Source organism: Balaenoptera acutorostrata, chromosome 18, assembly GCF_949987535.1.
Source record: "Balaenoptera acutorostrata chromosome 18, mBalAcu1.1, whole genome shotgun sequence".
NCBI classification, from domain to species: Eukaryota; Metazoa; Chordata; class Mammalia; order Artiodactyla; family Balaenopteridae; genus Balaenoptera; species Balaenoptera acutorostrata.
This window is the reverse complement of record NC_080081.1, coordinates 71,564,178-71,582,518: the sequence shown is the minus strand read 5'-3', so window position 1 is coordinate 71,582,518 and position 18,341 is coordinate 71,564,178. Positions and strand designations below refer to the sequence as shown.

At 41.0% G+C, this 18,341-nt stretch overlaps 1 protein-coding gene across 1 annotated transcript in view; it reads left to right on the top strand.

Annotated features, from left to right (window-relative positions):
• Positions 1-18,341, top strand: part of KL (klotho) — a 46,806-nt gene that overhangs the window by 25,642 nt on the left and 2,823 nt on the right. Inside the window, exons 2-4 of the mRNA XM_057533181.1 lie at positions 9,886-10,396; positions 11,154-11,422; positions 17,131-18,232. Of these exons, the coding sequence (XP_057389164.1) occupies positions 9,886-10,396; positions 11,154-11,422; positions 17,131-18,232 (1,882 nt within the window). The remainder of the gene's footprint in view (positions 1-9,885; positions 10,397-11,153; positions 11,423-17,130; positions 18,233-18,341) is intronic.

The window sequence follows — 18,341 nt, the reverse complement described above, 5'->3', positions numbered from 1 at the left end:
CTAGATGTGTAATCATGATACTATTCTTGAACTTGTGGTAAGAGGATGCCAAAGGGGAAAAAAAATTTCCAGTGCTCTCTGAAATTTATCTAGTCCTTCGACCTTTCTCAGAAGATTGCACCTTTATTTTAGAACTAAAACAACATCTTGAGGGCTCTTTTTGGGTAGGGAGTAGACACGAATTAGCCGTTTGAATGATTTTCTGTTTATGGGCTGCATTTCAGTTCTTTTACCATTGGTCTCAGTCCATTTAATTAAGATTATTTGTAGGATTAAATTAATCCTTTAAGAATTATTCCATTTCAATTTTTTAAAAAATCTAAAGAATGATTAAAAAAAAAAGTGACCCACTCAATATCACCTCTGAAATACATTTGAATGCTTAATACCGTCCATGTCTTTTCCAACTTCAGACTCAGTTACCCAGCTTCCAACCAGGCATCTTCATTGGGATGTCAAACCCATGACCTAAACAGAACTTGATCGCTTCCCTTCCCCAGTCCCTTATTTTTTGCTTTCTCTGTTGTCCTTGATTCTTCCCCTCACAAGTCATATGTAACATCCAGTTCACCAGCAAGTTCTATTGATTCCACCTTCAGTGATAGCCTAAATCTGGCCCCTTCTCACTATCTCCTTTGGTCCAAACCAACCTCATCTTTTGCCTGGACCACTGCAACAGCTCCCTAACTGGTCTTCTTGCTGCCATCTTGCCCTCCTAGAGTCTGTTCACCACACGACAGCCAGTCATCTTTTAAAAATCATAAATCAAATGACGTTACCACCACACTTGAATAATAAACATAAATGGCCAGTCACAATTCTAAGTGCTTTCCATATATTGACTTATTCAATCGTCATAAAGATGTGAACATAAGGTGCTATTGTTCTCCCTATTTTCCAGATGAGGAAACAGAGGCACAGAGAGTTAGATTATGTGTCCAAAGTCACACAGCTAATAAGAGTACAGATTTAGAACAGTCTGAGTGACTGTTGTGGTTTTAGTTTGTATTTCCCTGTTGATATTGGTGTTGAGCACCTTTCCATGTGCTTATCGAGCATTGGTGTGGATGCTCTAGTGAAATGTCTGTTCAAATTTTTTGTTCATGGTGGGGAGGGGGGTGGTTTCTTTTTTATTATTGATTGGTAGGAATAGTGTATTTACTTGGATATAACTCTTTTGTCATATACATATTTTTAATATTTCCCCTCAGTGTTTTGTCTTTTCTTTTTGTTAACTTTTGATGAGCAGATTTTAATCTTGATGATGTCCAATTTATCAATTTTTTTCTTTTATGATTAATACTTCTGTGTTCTAAGAAGTCTTTTCCTACTCCAAAATCAAGAGGCTGTGTTTTGTTCCACAAGCCTTATAGTTTTAGCTTTTACATTTGGATCTATGAATTATCTCATATGAATTTTTATGCACAGTGTAAGGTTGAGTTCATTTTTCTCCATATATTTTCACAATTGTTGCAGGAGAATTTGTTGAAAAGTCTTTCCGTTTGCCATATAAGTGCCTTGGTACATTTGTTGGAAATCAACTGGCCATGGGCTTTAAAAAGTCTCTATTCTTCTCCTTTGATCTATTTGTCTATCCTTATGCCAATATCACACTGTATTGACAATTATGCTTCAACTTTGTTCTTCCTTTTGCAGAGTATTTTAACTGTTCTAGGTGCTTTGAATTATCATATACATTTTAGAATCAACTTATTAATTTCCACAAAAATTGTGTTGGGATTTTGGATGGGATGGTGTTGAACCTAGAGATCAACTCGGGGAGAATGGATAACTTAACAAGGTTGAGTCTTACAATCCATAAAAATGGTATCTCTCTCACGTATACATTATTGATACTATGTATAAAATAGACAACTGATGGGAATATACTGAACATAGCACAGGGAACTCTACCTAATGCACTGTGGTAACTTAAATGAGAGGGAAGTCTAAAAGGGAGGGGATATCTGTATGTGTCTGGCTGGTTCATTTTGTTGTGCAGTGGAGGCTAAAACAACATTGTAAAGCAACCATACTCCAATAAAAATTAATAAAAAATGGTATTTCTTTCCATTTATTTAGGTCTTCTTTAATTTCTTTTAGTACTGTTTTGTGTAGTAGATTTGCACATCTTTTGTGAAATTATTCCTAAGTATTTTATGGTTTCAGTGCTATTGGAAGTGGTATTGTATTTAAAATTTATTTTCCAAATGCTTGTTGCTCATATATTAAAATACAGTTGAGTTTTGTATCTTGACAGTGTGTTCTGATAACTTGCTAAATTCACTTATTAGTTCTAATTAGGTTTTTTTTTTAGATTCCTTAGGGTTTCTATATAGTTAATCGTGTTTTATATGAATGAGTTATTTTCTCTTCTTTCCAATCAACATGACTTCATTTCTTTGATTTGCCTTACTACACTGGCTAGGACCTCCAGTACAGTGTAAATAAAAGTTGTGAGAGTGGTTAAGTTTATTTCTAAGTATTTTATTCTTTTTGTGTCTATTATAAATGGAATTATTTTCTAAATTTCCTCTTTGGATTATTCATTGATATTGTATAGAAATACAACTGATTTTTGAATGTTGATATCATATCCTGCAATTTGCTGAATTCACTTATTAGCTCTAATAATTTTTTGTGTGTGTGAATTCTTTAGCACAAAAGAATTATGTAGAATCATGTCATTGGTGAATAGAGATAGTTTTACTTCTTTCCGACTTCTTTCCTTTTTTTTCCCCCTTGCCTAGTTACTCTGATTAGAACTTGCAATGCACTGTTTCTGTCTTGATCCTGATCTTAGGAAAGCCTCTCACTAATTGAGTATGATGCTAACTGTGGGTTTTTCAGAAATGCCTCTATCACATCACAATAGTTCCCTTTTATTGCTGTTTTTTTAGTGTTTTTGTCATGAAATACGTTTGGATTTTGTCAAATGCCTTTTCTGCATTCACTGAGATGATCATATGGGGTTTCCCCTTCTTCATTCCATTAATGTGATGTATTGCATTGATTGATTTTCATATGTTGAACCATCCTTGCATTCCTGGGATAAATCCTACTTGATCATGGTATATACTCCTTTTAGTATGCTGCTGGAATTGTTTTGTCAGTATTTTGTTGAGTTTTTTTGTATCTATATCCATAAGGTCTATTGGTCTGTAGCTTTTTTTTTTTTTCTTGTGATGTCCTTATCTGGCTTTGGTATTATGGTAATGAAATGCTGGCTTCATAGAGTGAGTTAGGAAGTATTCCTTTCTCTTCTATCTTTTGAAGAACTTGAGAAGGTTTGGTGTTAATTTTTCTTTAAATGTTTGGCACAATTTATCATTGCAGCCACTGGCCCTGGGTTTTTCTTAGTTGAGCAGTTTTTGATTACTGATTCAATCTCTTATTTATACATCTGTTCAGATTTTTTATTTTTTCTTGAGCCACTTTTTGGGAATTTGTGTGTTTCTAGGAATTTGTCCATTACATCTAGGTTATGTAATTTGTTGGCATATACTTTTTCATAGTATTTGCTTATAATTCTTTTATTATAGAAATAGAAAAGATCAATAGTAATATCCCCACTTTCATTTCTGATTTTAGTAATTTGAGTCTTCTCTGTTTGTTTCTTAGTCAGTCTAGCTAAAGGTTTGTCAATTTTGTTGATCTTTTCAAAGGATAAACTTTAGATTTTGGTGATTCTATTATTTTTCTATTCTCTGTTTTGTTTATATCTACTCTAATCTTTATTAATTCCTGTATCCTGCTAAGTGTGGGTTTAGTTTGCTCTTCTTTTTCTGTTACCTTAAGGAGAAAAGTTAGGTTATTGATTTGAGAACTTCCTTCTTTAATATAGTTATTTACAGCTATAAAATTTCCTCTGAACACTGCTTTTGCTGCACCCCATAAGTTTTGGTATATTGTGTTTTTGTTTTTATTCATCTTTTAGTATTTTCTAATACTAAAATTAGAAATTGGTGACTTCCAAAATTGGTGATACTAGCTCATTGGTAGAAAGAAATATGAGATCCATTTTTTCTAGATTTTTCAGACCCTAGATTTCAAAATACATATTGAGGCTGGGAAGGAAGTAAGGAGAATATCACATACCAGAAGGAAGTGAGGAGAATGTCTTATGCCCCAGATTGGATTTTTAGTGCATCTTGAAACAATACAGTATTATTCTCAGAGGCCTACCATGCCAAATTCCTTCTAATTTATTTTTTTGATGGTATGGGCTGTAAGTTCTCTGTCTCTCAAGGTATCAGAAATAAAGTACAATCAGGGTATCTTATGAGAGAGTTTGTCTGCTCTGGCTCAGAAACATGTTTGCTTATGTCCCAGACTCTTTGATCTGATTCTTACTGCCAGTCTTCATTCCTCCGTATCTGTTTATTGAATACTTACTCTGCACCAGACATTTTGCTAGAATCTGAGAATAGAGAGATAAGAGACCTAGCCAATGCCTTCAGAAGACCTACAATCTAGACACTTAAATTCAATATAATATGGTTCAGGTCTTTGATAGAGGCCAGCTGTGGAGACACATGGAATGGACATTTAAGGGTGGGGAGAGGGAAGATGTCAGGGAAGACTTCCTGGAGATGGTGATGTCTGGGCTGAGTTTTGAAGGGGGGTGAGGCTGGAGGGGATGGGAGTAGGTAAAACATGAGAGACCTGCACCTATTAAAGCAGGGAAGCCTAGGGGATTTTAGAATTTCACATAGGATTCAGTGTGCCTAGGATTTGGGATTTGAGGCAGAGCCCGTAGGGCAGGTTAGAGAACAATGAGGCAGGGGTTAATTAAATCAAGGCTTTCAACTAACCATCCTGAACAGTTCAAGCAGGGCCTGCCTTGGGTTATTTCCTTTTTTGATTTTAAGGGTTTTTTCTTCCCTCTAAAGCAATACATGTGTATGGTAGGAAATGAACAAAATATATAGATAAGCACAATGAGGACAATTATACCACCCACAAAACCTTCCAGTTATAAATCCTTCCAGATCTTAATGTACATATTTTTGTTTAATAAAAATGCTATTAAATTCTGCTTATTGCTTTGTAACCTGCTTTTTTGTTCAGTTAGTATTTTAGAAACATTTTTCACATGTTAATAGACATTCTTCTATATTATTTATAGTGTTTGAATAGTAGTATATCTTTAGTCATACCATAATGTATTAAAACATGCATATGTGGGTGTAAATGTATTTGAATAGTGGACATTTCAGTTGTTTTCAATATTTTGCTATTAGAAATAGTATTTAGATGACCATTCTTGCTTATACCCTTAATTGTTTCCCAGAGTCCTTGTCAATAGCTTTTAAAATTCTCAGTCTTAAGATAACAACCTTGGGCTTCCCTGGTGGCGCAGTGGTTGAGAGTCTGCCTGCTAATGCAGGGGACACGGGTTCGAGCCCTGGCCTGGGAAGATCCCACATGCCGCGGAGCGGCTGGGCCCGTGAGCCACAACTGCTGAGCCTGCGTGTTTGGAGCCTGTGCTCCGCAACGAAAGAGGCCCGCGCATCGCGATGAAGAGTGGCCCCCGCTTGCCACAACTGGAGAAAGCCCTCGCACAGAAACGAAGACGCAACACAGCCAAAATCAATCAATCAATCAATCAATCAATCAAACATACGCATCTGATTCAAGATCCTCATTAAAAAAAAAAAAAAAAAAAAAAAAAAAAGATAACAACCTTACAAGATTAACATACTTGGAATAATTAGAAGGCAATGCAAAACTGTACATAACCATCTCCTTATTAATCATCCTAAGTGGTTGCAACATCCTAAATAGTGACTTTTGTAAACCTAGCATCATAGTATTTGATTACTCACATCTACCATCAGAAAATGGAATGAACTCATGAGGAGGTGATGAAGCGGAGTTCAGTTCAGTGTAACAGACAATGGGGCCTTCGTGTTCCAGGGAGGGCCTGAGGGACTCCTCAAGGAGCATAGCTGGGAGGGAGGCGTCATCACCTGCAGTAAGTGATGTCAGAGAAGTAAGTGATATAAGGGCTCAGTGTGGCAGGTCGGGGTGGGAGTGGGGCAGGGAACTTCCTGGAGAAGATGCCACACATGGGATGACCACCAATTAGACTTCCATGGAGAGCAGTCAAACAGCAGATCCAGTGAGGCGTTTTGAAGTGGGGTGTGTGGTTAAGCCAGATGATATCTAAGATGCTTTCCATGTGCGTCAAAGTCCTCCAGAGAAACAGAACCGACAGGATATACAGAGTTATACGGAAAGAGGTTTACTAGGAGGGATTGGCTCATGCGGTTATGGAGACTGAGAAGTCCCACAATCTGTTGTGTGCAAGCTGGAGGTTCAGGAAACCCAGTGGCGTAGTTCAAGTACAAACCTGAAGGCCCGCGGACCAGGGGAGGCAATGGTGAAAGTCCTGGTCTGAGTCCAAAGGTCTGAGAACCAGGAGTGCCAACATCCAAAGGCAGGAGAAGATGGATGTCCCAGCTCGGTCAGAGAGCAAGTTCACGCTTCCTTCCCTTTAGGCCCTCATTGGATTGGATGATGCCCACCACTGTATTGGAGAGAGCAATCTTTTTTACTCAGTTGACTAATTCAAATGCTAATCTCTTCCAGAAAAACCCTTAGCGTTTGTTAAGTGGAGCACAGTGTGCCCGAGGTGAGCCTTGGTTTAATAATTGATCAAAGAGAAATTAAGGGGACCTCCCTGGTGACGCAGTGGTTAAGAATCCACCTGCCATTGCAGGGGACATGGGTTCGATCCCTGGCTGGGAAGATCCCACAAGCCACGGAGCAACTAAGCCCCTGCACCACAACTACTGAGCCTGTGCTTTAGAGCCCGCGAGCCACAACTACTGAAGCCTGCACATGTACAGCCCATGCTCTGCAACAAGAGAAGCCACCGCAATGAGAAGCCCGTGTGCCACAACGAAGAGTAGCCCCAACTCGCCGCAGCTAGAGAAAAGCCTGTGCGCAGCAACGAAGACCCAACGCAGCCAAAAATTAAAATTAAAATTAAAAAAATTAAAAAAGAGAAATTGAAGCAGAGAAGTCTGTCACTCACAGGTCCTGGAGGAAGTACGTAGCGTGCCTTAAGGGACCACATGGGGTGGTTAAGGGAGAGCACAGAGAGAGGGAGAGAGACAGAACCCCAGACTCATGCCTTTAATAGGGTCCATGTGTGAGTGCTTTGGTGTTCCTGGGCCGGATTGGTCAATTCAAGCCAAAAGAGGGGTTTTGGTAAGCCCCACAGGGGTCTTATGTAAGGGGTGCATAAGGCATATAGATTCTGGGAGGCAGGGGAGACCTGTTGATCACAGGGGCTATTGGGGAAGTCATCTCAGGAACTTACATTTGTTTGTGATTGTGGGCTGCTATCTAGGCAGGGCATGCGCTTGCATGAGGGTCTAGTGTCAGTTTAAGTTCCCTGTAGGACACATAGTTAAACAAAATGGATGCCGAGGCAGAACACCATGAAGTAGCTTAGTTAAACTCTCGACAAATGCTTTACCAGCCATGTGGGGGGGTCCCTCAGTCCAGTCAGTCGACACATAAAACTAATCATCACACTTTCCAGTGCTACAAATTTATACTGTACTTCTCTAAAATAATTGACCACTTGAAAAACACTTTCACTTATATCATATTTAATCCTTGCAATGTCCCTGAAGGAGAATAGATGCTATTCCCATCTGTTCAAAGAAGTACCTGAGGCTCACACTGGTAACAGAGGATTTGGAATCCAAACTTGAGATTCTTCTAATCCAAACTCCAGGTCGTATCACTATATCACATCGATGCTACGGTTGAATTCCTTAGCAGGTGGCGTTTCCTTTACCTGCTGTGTTTTTCTTTTTGTTCTGTTGAGCCTTCAGGGAGAGAAGGAATAAGCATTCATGGAGACCCTACCATGTAGAAACTCTGTTAGGTGTTTTGTGTAAAGTGTCTCATTTAATCCTCATTACAGCCCTGTGAGAGACAGGAAAGTTAGTTTTACCTGCCCTGGTTAAGTTATGTGGTCAAAGGCACACACAAAAAAGTGATGGAGCAGGAATTTTATCTGATATCAAACACCACGTGTGCACTTCCCTATAGCCAAGGTCATTCGTTTCCTTGCCAGACCTCCTCTGAGCCATGTCAAAGTACTCAGGGTTAGAAGAGTGGCCTGTGATTGTAGACAGTTCTACTGTATGGCTCTGACTTCAGCTACCTGCAAAACTGACCCATATCAGGAAGTTCTTGGTTGCTCCCACTTCTCCCTGGCCTCCTGACTCCCCCATCTTAGTGCTTGTCCTGTAGAGGTATGTCTGTTAGGGTTAGGTCATGACTATCCGCAGGCTTCAAATCAGCCGAATTAGGAAAGTCCTCTAGTCTAACCTCGTGAGTACTACAGCCTGGATTTCCCCTTTTCTTTTCTGTTTAACTGTTAACTGGTGAGGTTGCTGGTCAATGGGGAAGGGAGAGAGAGGGTGGTGAAGGTGAGGAAGATAGAGAAGGGTGGGACACGTCACAAATCCAGCAGCACAGCACAATCAAGCCCCAGTTTCTTGAATCACATGGGCAAAGGCCACTATTCTTATGATCAATATTTTATTCTCCATTTCCTTCCTAGCATGTAGATAGCTGCTTTAGGTCATGAAAAAAACACATTCCGTGAAATGAAACATAGTAGATGTTTACTAAGAAACTAAAAATGAAAGACATGCACTATTTGATTCCATTGAAATATTTGGCTGAACTCGTAAGAATGGTGATGAGGCCATTCTTGGACACCTGCACTGAAATGAACCAAGAGCAGAATATTAAGGAACAAGGAAGAGGATGTTTGGCATAGGAGTGCAAGAGCTTCTTCAGGCCCAGGGAGTGGAATGAAAACTGGCACGATCATTGGGAGAATGTGAGTCAAACAGAGAATTAGAATGGAATTTTCCAAGAGAATATATTAGGAGAGCAAAAGGCTGATAAACAGCTTTTGCATTTGGAGAAAAACAGGGAGTAAATCAGGAATTCAAAAGTAAAGAAAAACCTAATTCAAGTAAGGGAGGAAAAAAACCCACTATTCTTTGTAAATAGAGAGGAGACAAATGAAAATAAGATATCAGAAGTCAGCAAGATTTTATGGGAGTCTGAAGTTGATTTAATGGAAGCAAAGCCCATTTCATTGCTGTAGGAAACCCCCAGCTGAGCTGCTGACTCACTGTGGACATCTGATCTCTTCAGAGCTGCATTTAGGTGTTTTTGCTCTTGACTTGTATCTTGTACCCTGCGGGGGTCGGCAGGAAGCCAGCCGTGTCCCAGAGTACTGGATGGTGGGCCAAGATTAGATATCAGAGTTGGTTCTTTATTGCGCTGATTCTTCTTAGAGAAGAACAAAGATTGTGAGAACATGTGTTAGAATTTTTGTTATGAGACATGAATACAAAATATTAAATTGACTCCAACAATTTAAGTCAACTTGAAAACTCCCGGTCTCTTAGGATAAAAAAATATAATCCTATTTAGAAATTCCTGGTGTAATCACAGATGCGGGATTGGCTCTTTTCACGAAGGCTATTAATTAAAAAGTACATAATCCAAAGTCATTTAAGTAGTAAGATTTTATAACAAATTCTTATTTCATTAACTTTTCAAAGTATGAATAATAAGTACATATTCAACACAAGAAATTCACATTTTTCCACTGGCTGCTGAAAAACAGTGGAAATGATTCCAGGTATGGTTGCAGCTCACTGTGGGCTGACTTACCTCTGGAATTATTTATTGGTTCCAGGTGACTTTTACATTGTGGGGTTAGTCATTAGGTTAGACTTGATGAGAAACAGATACAACTAGAAATGGGGATTCAAATACATGTTGTATTTCTGCTCACAATCAGAGATAAATTCACCGTGGTTTTTCTCTTTATAGGCTCATGCCAAAATCTGGCATCTCTACAATACTTCTTTCCGCCCCACTCAGGGAGGCCAGGTGTCCATTGCCCTGAGCTCCCACTGGATCAGTCCTCGAAGAATGACTGAACATAGCATCAAAGAATGTCAGAAATCTCTTGACTTTGTCCTAGGCTGGTTTGCCAAACCCATATTTATTGATGGGGACTATCCTGAGAGCATGAAGAATAACCTTTCATCTCTTCTGCCTGATTTTACTGAATCTGAGAAAAAGTTCATCAAGGGAACAGCCGACTTTTTTGCTCTTTCCTTTGGACCAACCTTGAGTTTTCAACTGTTGGACCCTCAGATGAAGTTCCGTCAGTTGGAATCTCCCAGCCTGAGGCAACTCCTTTCCTGGATTGACCTTGAGTATAACCACCCTCAAATATTTATTGTGGAAAATGGCTGGTTTGTTTCGGGGACCACCAAGAGAGATGATGCCAAATATATGTATTACCTCAAAAAATTCATAATGGAAACCTTAAAAGGTAGGATTGTGGATAAAATCCTAATTTCCTTCCAGAATCCACTGGAAAAACAATCTTTAAGATGATCTTAATAAACTGTGAATTTATAGTTTTTAATCAGAATGTAGAAATTCATTTTGGCAATAGTAGGAATGCATTTATGTAACACCTTTCTCATTTGGGACCTTGAGGAACTTGAATTAATTTTTTAAACTCGTTTCGTAAATGAGAAACTGGGTTATAATGTTTAAAATTACTAGACTTTCAGAGTTAGTACTCTAGATTTTTTAGATTATATTAAAGATTAAGTAAATCCCAAGATATCTAGATCCCTGTACACATTTTTCGGTTCAGATTGCTTGTACTGAATAAAACACTTTGTATTTAAAAAAAAAAAAAAAGGAATATCAATATTTTCTGAAGAAAAGAGTAAGTAGTCCATGCCTTTGAAGACTTAATTCATTTACTGCATCAGGCACAAAGATAGGTGCTTAGGATAGAAAGTAGAACAAGATATCTTGGCCCAAACAGCACCCACTAGAAATAAGGGAAATTCAGATAAAAACATACTGGAGATAAGCCTATTTGTGAAGACATTTACTAATATTTGTAGAGTTATCTAGGTTCTCTTAGAGACTTTCTTCAGTGAGAAGGGTCATCAGTTTACCAAACAATAAGCATTATACTTACTGAAGTAGGAAAACCCTCATATGCTCTTGAATCATGAGACGAGTGCCCATCACAGGGTCACGTTGCTCTTGTCCTCTTTCCTTTGCAGCCATCAGGCTGGACGGGGTGGATGTCATCGGGTACACAGCGTGGTCCCTCATGGATGGCTTCGAGTGGCACAGAGGCTACAGCATCAGACGTGGACTCTTCTACGTCGACTTTCTAAGCCAGGATAAGAAGTTGTTGCCGAAGTCTTCAGCCTTGTTCTACCAGAAGCTGATAGAGAAAAATGGCTTCCCTCCTTTACCTGAAAATCAACCCCTAGAAGGGACATTTTCCTGTGACTTTGCTTGGGGAATTGTTGACAACTACATTCAAGTAAGTCAGCTGACAAAACCAATGCGCAGTCTCACCAAGCCCCATCACTAGTAAGTAGTGCTTCCTTATTAGGTTGTCATGGCACATTGTCCCTTCCTCAGGCCAAACATGGTTCCTTAGTGAGCACAGTAAAGGCACCATTTGGAACGCTGCACTCTTCTCTCCAAAAATCTTTCTAGCTTCATCTTTCACTTTAAATCAGCTCCAAGGGGAACAGATTAAAAATATATCCATCTTTAAGATCTGATAGGATAGTGAAAGATAAAACACTCTCTTTTGAATAACAGGGTTTTCAACCCCTTTTAAAGTAGCTGTTGAGTTCTTCCATAAACAAGATATAAAACAGAACTCCACATTATCTGAGATCTCGGTGGAGCTGCTGAGATTGAAGCAGGAGCATTAGGCAGAGCCCTCCTGAGCCATAACTGTGGAAACCCCAAGCTTGTGGAAATACCTCCAGAAAGAAAAACCCTTGCTCAGTGATTCACTGATCGGAATGCCATTTCGAGCAACAGTTTTTGAACTGCAATGGTAAGGAAGTTCTTCAAAATGGTCAACCAAGATTTATTGAGCATCTGCTATGTAGTTAGCCCTCAATATTATTTTTAATTTTTCCAGCTTTAAAAGAATCTGTTTTCTAGAGTTTGAATACTTTAGTGAGCATTTATTGGATGCTTAGTGTGTACCAAGCCCTGTGTTAATTGCTGGGGGGAGGGGGCTCGGTTGAGGGGAGTACACACTAAGATGAGTAAGATACGACCCCTACTTTCAAAGGAGTCTACTGAAGAAAAATGATGGGTCGCAAATAGTTTGACAGTGTGAACAGAGCATGGTGGTAAGTGAGCAGGGTGGGGAGGGAGTGGAGGTATTGCTTAACAGAGTCCGTGTGTGAAAATAGAGACCAAGACGGAGACAAAGTTTGGTATCCACAGACAAGCAAAGGGTTTAGCATGTTGGGTGCTTCTAGCCAATTCACTGGTTCTGCTGGGGAGGAAAAATAACTTTCCCTCTACCCTTCTGAGTTCTTAACTGAGACCCCTGTAATAAGAGATAGTTTAACATGAGAAGAACAAACAGAAGTTTATTAGTATGTTTACCTCGTGTGTACATGGGAGATGCTCTGAGGAAGATGAGTAACTCCCCAAGGTGGCTTAGAGCTCAGGCTTAAATACCATCTTAATAGGAAAAGGGGGAAAGTACATGATTTTTAGGAAAGATGAATGGGCCCTTAAAAGAATAGATGGGCACTATGATAGTTTGTGACAAAGTTTGCCTGCATGTGATGTTGGCTTTGAATATCCTCTCCTGTGATAAATCTTCCCTGCTTGGTGAAACTCCCACAAAGGGATTTACGACAATCCTTTTGAGTTCCTTTTGGAGGATCTGTCTCTAGGCAGATAAGAGGAGTTCAGAGAAAAGCCTTTCCCTTGCATTTGCTATTTTTCAAGTACCTGCAGCTCAAAATTATCAATATACTGACGGGGCATTTTTGGGGTGGCATGCCCTGAACACCTACAGTCATATTTTGGGGCAGCATATTCTGTTACCTTTCAGTTCGAAAGAGGTGTTTGGAAGAATGCTTGGATCTGAGGGAAGGCCTTCTAGTTGAAACGGGTTGCTGTTGTTTTGGTAAATATCAAATTGAAATCTTTGATATATGGGGGAATAAATCAACACCTGGTGGTGCAGTGGATAAGACTCTGCGCTCCCGATGCAGGGGGCCCAGGTTCCATCCCTGGTCAGGGAACTAGATCCCACGTGCATGCCGCAACTAAGAGTTCGCCTGCCACAAATGTGGAGCCGGTGAGCCGCAACTAAGGAGCCCACCTGCCACCGTGCAACCAAATAAATAAATAATTAAGAAAAATTTTTTTTAAATCAACACCATCCTTAATACTTTTTTTGCCGAGTTGTATTAGTCTTACATCTTATTCAGACCTCCAGTTAGTTTTAGGGACAGTCTCGACTTCAGTCCCTTCCTTACATTTAAAAGGCATCCAATGAGGACACAGGGAGGGGGAAGAGTAAGCTGGGACGAAGTGAGAGAGTGGCATGGACATATATACCCTACCAAATGTAAAATAGATAGCTAGTGGGAAGCAGCCACATAGCACAGGGAAATCAGCTTAGTGCTTTGTGACCACCTAGAGGGGTGGGATAGGGAGGGTGGGAGGGAGACGCAAGAGGGAAGGGATATGGGGATATATGTGTATGTATAGCTGATTCACTTTGTGATATAGCAGAAACTAACACACCATTGGAAAGCAGTTATACTCCAATAAAGATGTTAAAAAAAAAAAAAGGCATCCAAGGAACGCTGTGTTTGCAAGGATATCTGAGCCCAGTAGCTTGTCTTCCTGGCTCCGGGTTTTCCTCCCTCCTCCATCTCCCCTTCTCCCTCAGCCCACTGCTATTTGGAACCTCCCCATCCTAATTTCTCCTGCAGTGGGATCCACAGTGGGGGTTCAAGTAGGATCTGATGCGGCAGAAGTGGTGCTAGTGATGGAGGAGGGAAGGAGGAGGGAAGGAAAGGGGGAAGGCCACTCCCTAGTGCATCCTGGTTGGTCCCTGGTCCTTTCTCTACCTCTTGACCTTCTTCTGAGCCCTGCTTCTTGCTGGGCCCTGGGACCCTAGTCACTGAGGGCTCGTGCTCTGTCCCATCTCTGACAGCAGCCCAGCCAGGGCAGGTAATTCCCAGCTTTGTCTTTTGAGAAGAGAAGGCTCCGCCAGTGTTTCTGTGCAGATGGTATGAACTCAGGGAGCAGTGGGGACATTTGTGGGGAGCCCTTTCACTCCTGCTTTGTTCCCATCCAGGGACTGTGTCTGCCTTGGGAACTGGTCAGTGGTGAGGACGTTTTAAGAGTACATGTTACTTCTTCCAGAGAGAACTCTGATCAGAGGCGACAAGTACGGCAGGCAGCGAAGAGGAAGGGAGATAGGGAGAGAATTCCTTTTTCTGCTCCCTAGAGGCAGTTGTTTAGACTTTGATCTAATGCCAGCCACTCATCAGCCCTGGAGCTTTGCCCTCAGGCTGCACAGCTCAGGGCCCCTGCTACCTTCACCTAGCCGAGCCGCCTGGCCCGCTCCCTGCTGACCCAGCCAGACACAGACCCTCTGCAGACCGCAGCTCCTCTAGAAGCTCTCTAGTGGGAAAAGGCTGCAACTGCTCTTTTATTCTTTCTGCTTTTCACCTGGAGCATTGTACTACTGTGGCGGCTCTCTTCCCAAGCTAACTTCCTAACTGACAAAGTAAAAACAAGTTTTTTGTTAGGGCAGTTCTGATGAGTGTATGGGTAAGTTTTAATTTACAAGCAGGTCTCATACTTCTAATGCATTAAAAGTGAATTTTTTTTTAATTTTATTTTACTTTATTTTTTTTGTCATTCAATCGATATTTATTAAGTACCTACCACTATGCTCAGACCAGGGAATAGTGAGACAAATACACTTAGGTGCCTACCTCTGTTCAAATACACAGGCTGGTGAGAAAAACAGCAAGACCCATCATGGTGTCTTTAGCTGGCAATACTTTTTTTTTTTTAAAACATCTTTATTGGAGTATAATTTCTTTACAATGGTGTGTTAGTTTCTGCTTTATAACGAAGTGAATCAGCTATACATATACACATATCCCCATATCTCCTCCCTCTTGCGTCTCCCTCCCTCCCACCCTCCCTATCCCACTCCTCTAGGTGGACACAAAGCACTGAGCTGATCTCCCTGTGCTATGTGGCTGCTTCCCACTAGCTATCTGTTTTACATTTGGTAGCGTATATATGTCCATGCCACTCTCTCACTTCGTCCCAGCTTACCCTTCCCCCTCCCCATGTCCTCAAGTACATTCTCTACATATAAGTGAATTTCAAACCATTGAAATTTATCTTTTCACTCCTGGCTAGTATTTCAAACTCCCAGTATGAATGAGGCATGCATTTCACCTGAAAAGCTTTAAAAATAACATCTCATTAACACCACCTGTCTGAAATCTGATCTTAGGCTTGTTCACATAGATTGTCATTGTCCTTGGGCCTAATTTCCCAGCCAAGAGGTTTGTTTTCCCATAACCACTAATGCTCATAGCTCATAAATACAAAACCTGCTATGTACTGGGGACGTAGAGCTTTTTTAACATTGGCCACTGTTAGGGGAACATTTCTTCCATAATATACTGAATACATACATTATAACCTTCTGAAAGGTTCAGCTTTATGATTTCTTTTTTTTTATTAAGAAATAAGTCAATACATCGGTGGAGATTATATAGAATTTTGCCTGAACACCCATTTATAAATGTCCTGTATTTTTAAGAAATAGAGTATAAATAGAAATTATATCCTAGTCTCTCATGTTTGTTTTCAGATGGACTGAATAAAACCTGTTGTTCTGGAACAATTATGGTAGAAAAGTTACGAATTTTGTCAACTCAGAGCTCTGTAAAAATAATCCAAATAATTCCTTCAAGCTATGAACACTTTCACTTCCAAAGAGTATGCAAATATTTTCTCTTGCAAAGCTGAGGAAACATGATTTGTGGGTGCATCACAGTGGAAAAATACTTCTGACAGCATTCCCACAGCATTAGAGGAAATGCATGTGTGGGTGATCTACAAGGGACAATTCTCCAGAAAAAGCAATTTCCCTCTGACACGGCTGTATTTTATTACTTTCCTTTATAAGCACAGCACTGACCCCTCTAGAGAAACAGAAGCTCATTTGCAACAGGCCTGAAAAATGCAAGGAAACCTCTGCTAGAGATTCAAAACCGGAGTTTGACCCCAGCTTTTATATAGAGGGTCAAACCGAGGAACCAATTCTAACAGGATTATTTCTGAGGAGAAAACTGGCTTTGGTGGCGGGTCCTTGGGATGAACTGTCAGTTTCCATTCCTGCCATGGTTGGCACATGGAGGAAGGATTTTGTGATTTTGATTTTGCAATTTGTCCACTTTCCTAAATACATGTTTTCATTTTGAAGGCTTGTAAATCAGAGATTGAGAACCGTTATTGTCATGATCGTCACAGAAAAATAATTTAGAAATTTTTAAAAAGTTATGTTAAAATATCTCATTATGGGTGGATGACAGAATTGTTTTCCACATTCTCTATCACTTTCTACCATCAGTCAGAATGAGTTTGCTAAATTCTGTTATGGACACTAATGCCAATAAAAGGCAACCGTTATGCTTATTTTCTATGTCCTTCACCTAGAGCAAACCTCCATTTAGAACGTGATTTTAAGAAGCACAATTTAATCTTAAATATCATTTCATTTTCTGACTCTCAGGTTTTAAGCTTTATTATTTTTTTGTCTAGTTTTTTTTTTTTAATTTGAAAGTCTCGTATCATCAGTGATTTCTTACACTAAAAGAAAAACGTCCAAAATACTCTACTTGCTTAACGCAGACCAGAGGTGTGTGAGGATTATTGTTTGTCATCTGACGTGACCCCAAAAATTCAGATTTTTTTTTTTTAACATTAAAGTAACAGTTCCAGAGTTACAGAGAACTATGGGTAAAACAAATGTGCACCCATCAAAGGGGAATATCTTCTTCTCCAAGAACTTCCTATTTATGAAAAAATAGTTTAAAAATTCAGCTAGGAAGGTTTCTGTTTTTACCTATTTTGCTGGCTGGTTTTGTCAAAAGAACTGCATTGAATGACTTTCCAGGACCGTCCAGGTGAGGCTAACGGTTACTCTCCTCCTGCCAGGTGGACACCACTCTGTCTCAGTTTACCGACCCCAGCGTTTACCTGTGGGATGTCCACCACAGTAAAAGGCTTATTAAGGTGGACGGGGTTGTGACCAAGAAGAGGAAATCCTATTGCGTTGACTTCGCCGCCATCCGGCCCCAGATCGCCTTACTCCAGGAAATGCATGTGTCGCATTTCCACTTCTCCCTGGACTGGGCGCTGATCCTGCCGCTGGGGAACCAGTCCCAGGTCAACCGCACGGTCCTGCGCTACTATCGCTGCGTGGCCAGCGAGCTCGTGCGCGCCAACATCACCCCGGTGGTGGCCCTGTGGCGCCCCGCCGCCCCGCACCAGGGGCTGCCGCCACCCCTGGCCCGGCACGGCGCCTGGGAGAACCCTCACACCGCCCTGGCTTTTGCGGAGTACGCCAGCCTATGCTTTCGAGACCTCGGCCACCACGTCAAGTTCTGGATCACGATGAACGAGCCGTCCACGCGGAACATGACGTATAGCGCGGGGCACCACCTCCTGAAGGCCCACGCGTTGGCCTGGCGCGTGTACGATGAGAAGTTTAGGCGCTCTCAGAAGGGTAAAATATCCATCGCCCTGCAGGCGGATTGGATAGAACCAGCCTGCCCTCTCTCCCCAAAAGACCAAGAAGTGGCCGAGCGAGTTTTGCAATTTGACATTGGCTGGCTGGCCGAGCCCATTTTCGGCTCCGGGGATTATCCACGCGTGATGAGGGCCTGGCTGAACCAGAGAAACAATTTTCTCCTGCCTTATTTCACTGACGAGGAAAAAAAGTTAATCCGGGGTTCCTTTGACTTTTTGGCTTTAAGCCATTACACCACCATCCTTGTAGACTGGGAAAAAGAAGATCCAGTAAAATATAATGATTACCTGGCAGTGCAAGAAATGACCGACATCACCTGGCTCAACTCCCCAAGTCAGGTGGCCGTGGTGCCCTGGGGGTTACGCAAGGTACTGAACTGGCTGAAGTCCAAGTACGGAGACCTCCCCATGTATATAATCTCCAACGGCATCGACGATGATCCGCACGCAGCCGAAGACAATCTGAGGGTGTATTACATGAAGAATTATGTAAACGAAGCTCTGAAAGGTAAGGAGTCCCCGAAACAGCGGTCTCTTGAGGGTTAAGTCACCTGAGAGAGAGCCTGATACCTGATAGAAACTCTCAAACATATACACACACTATCACCTGCAGAGAA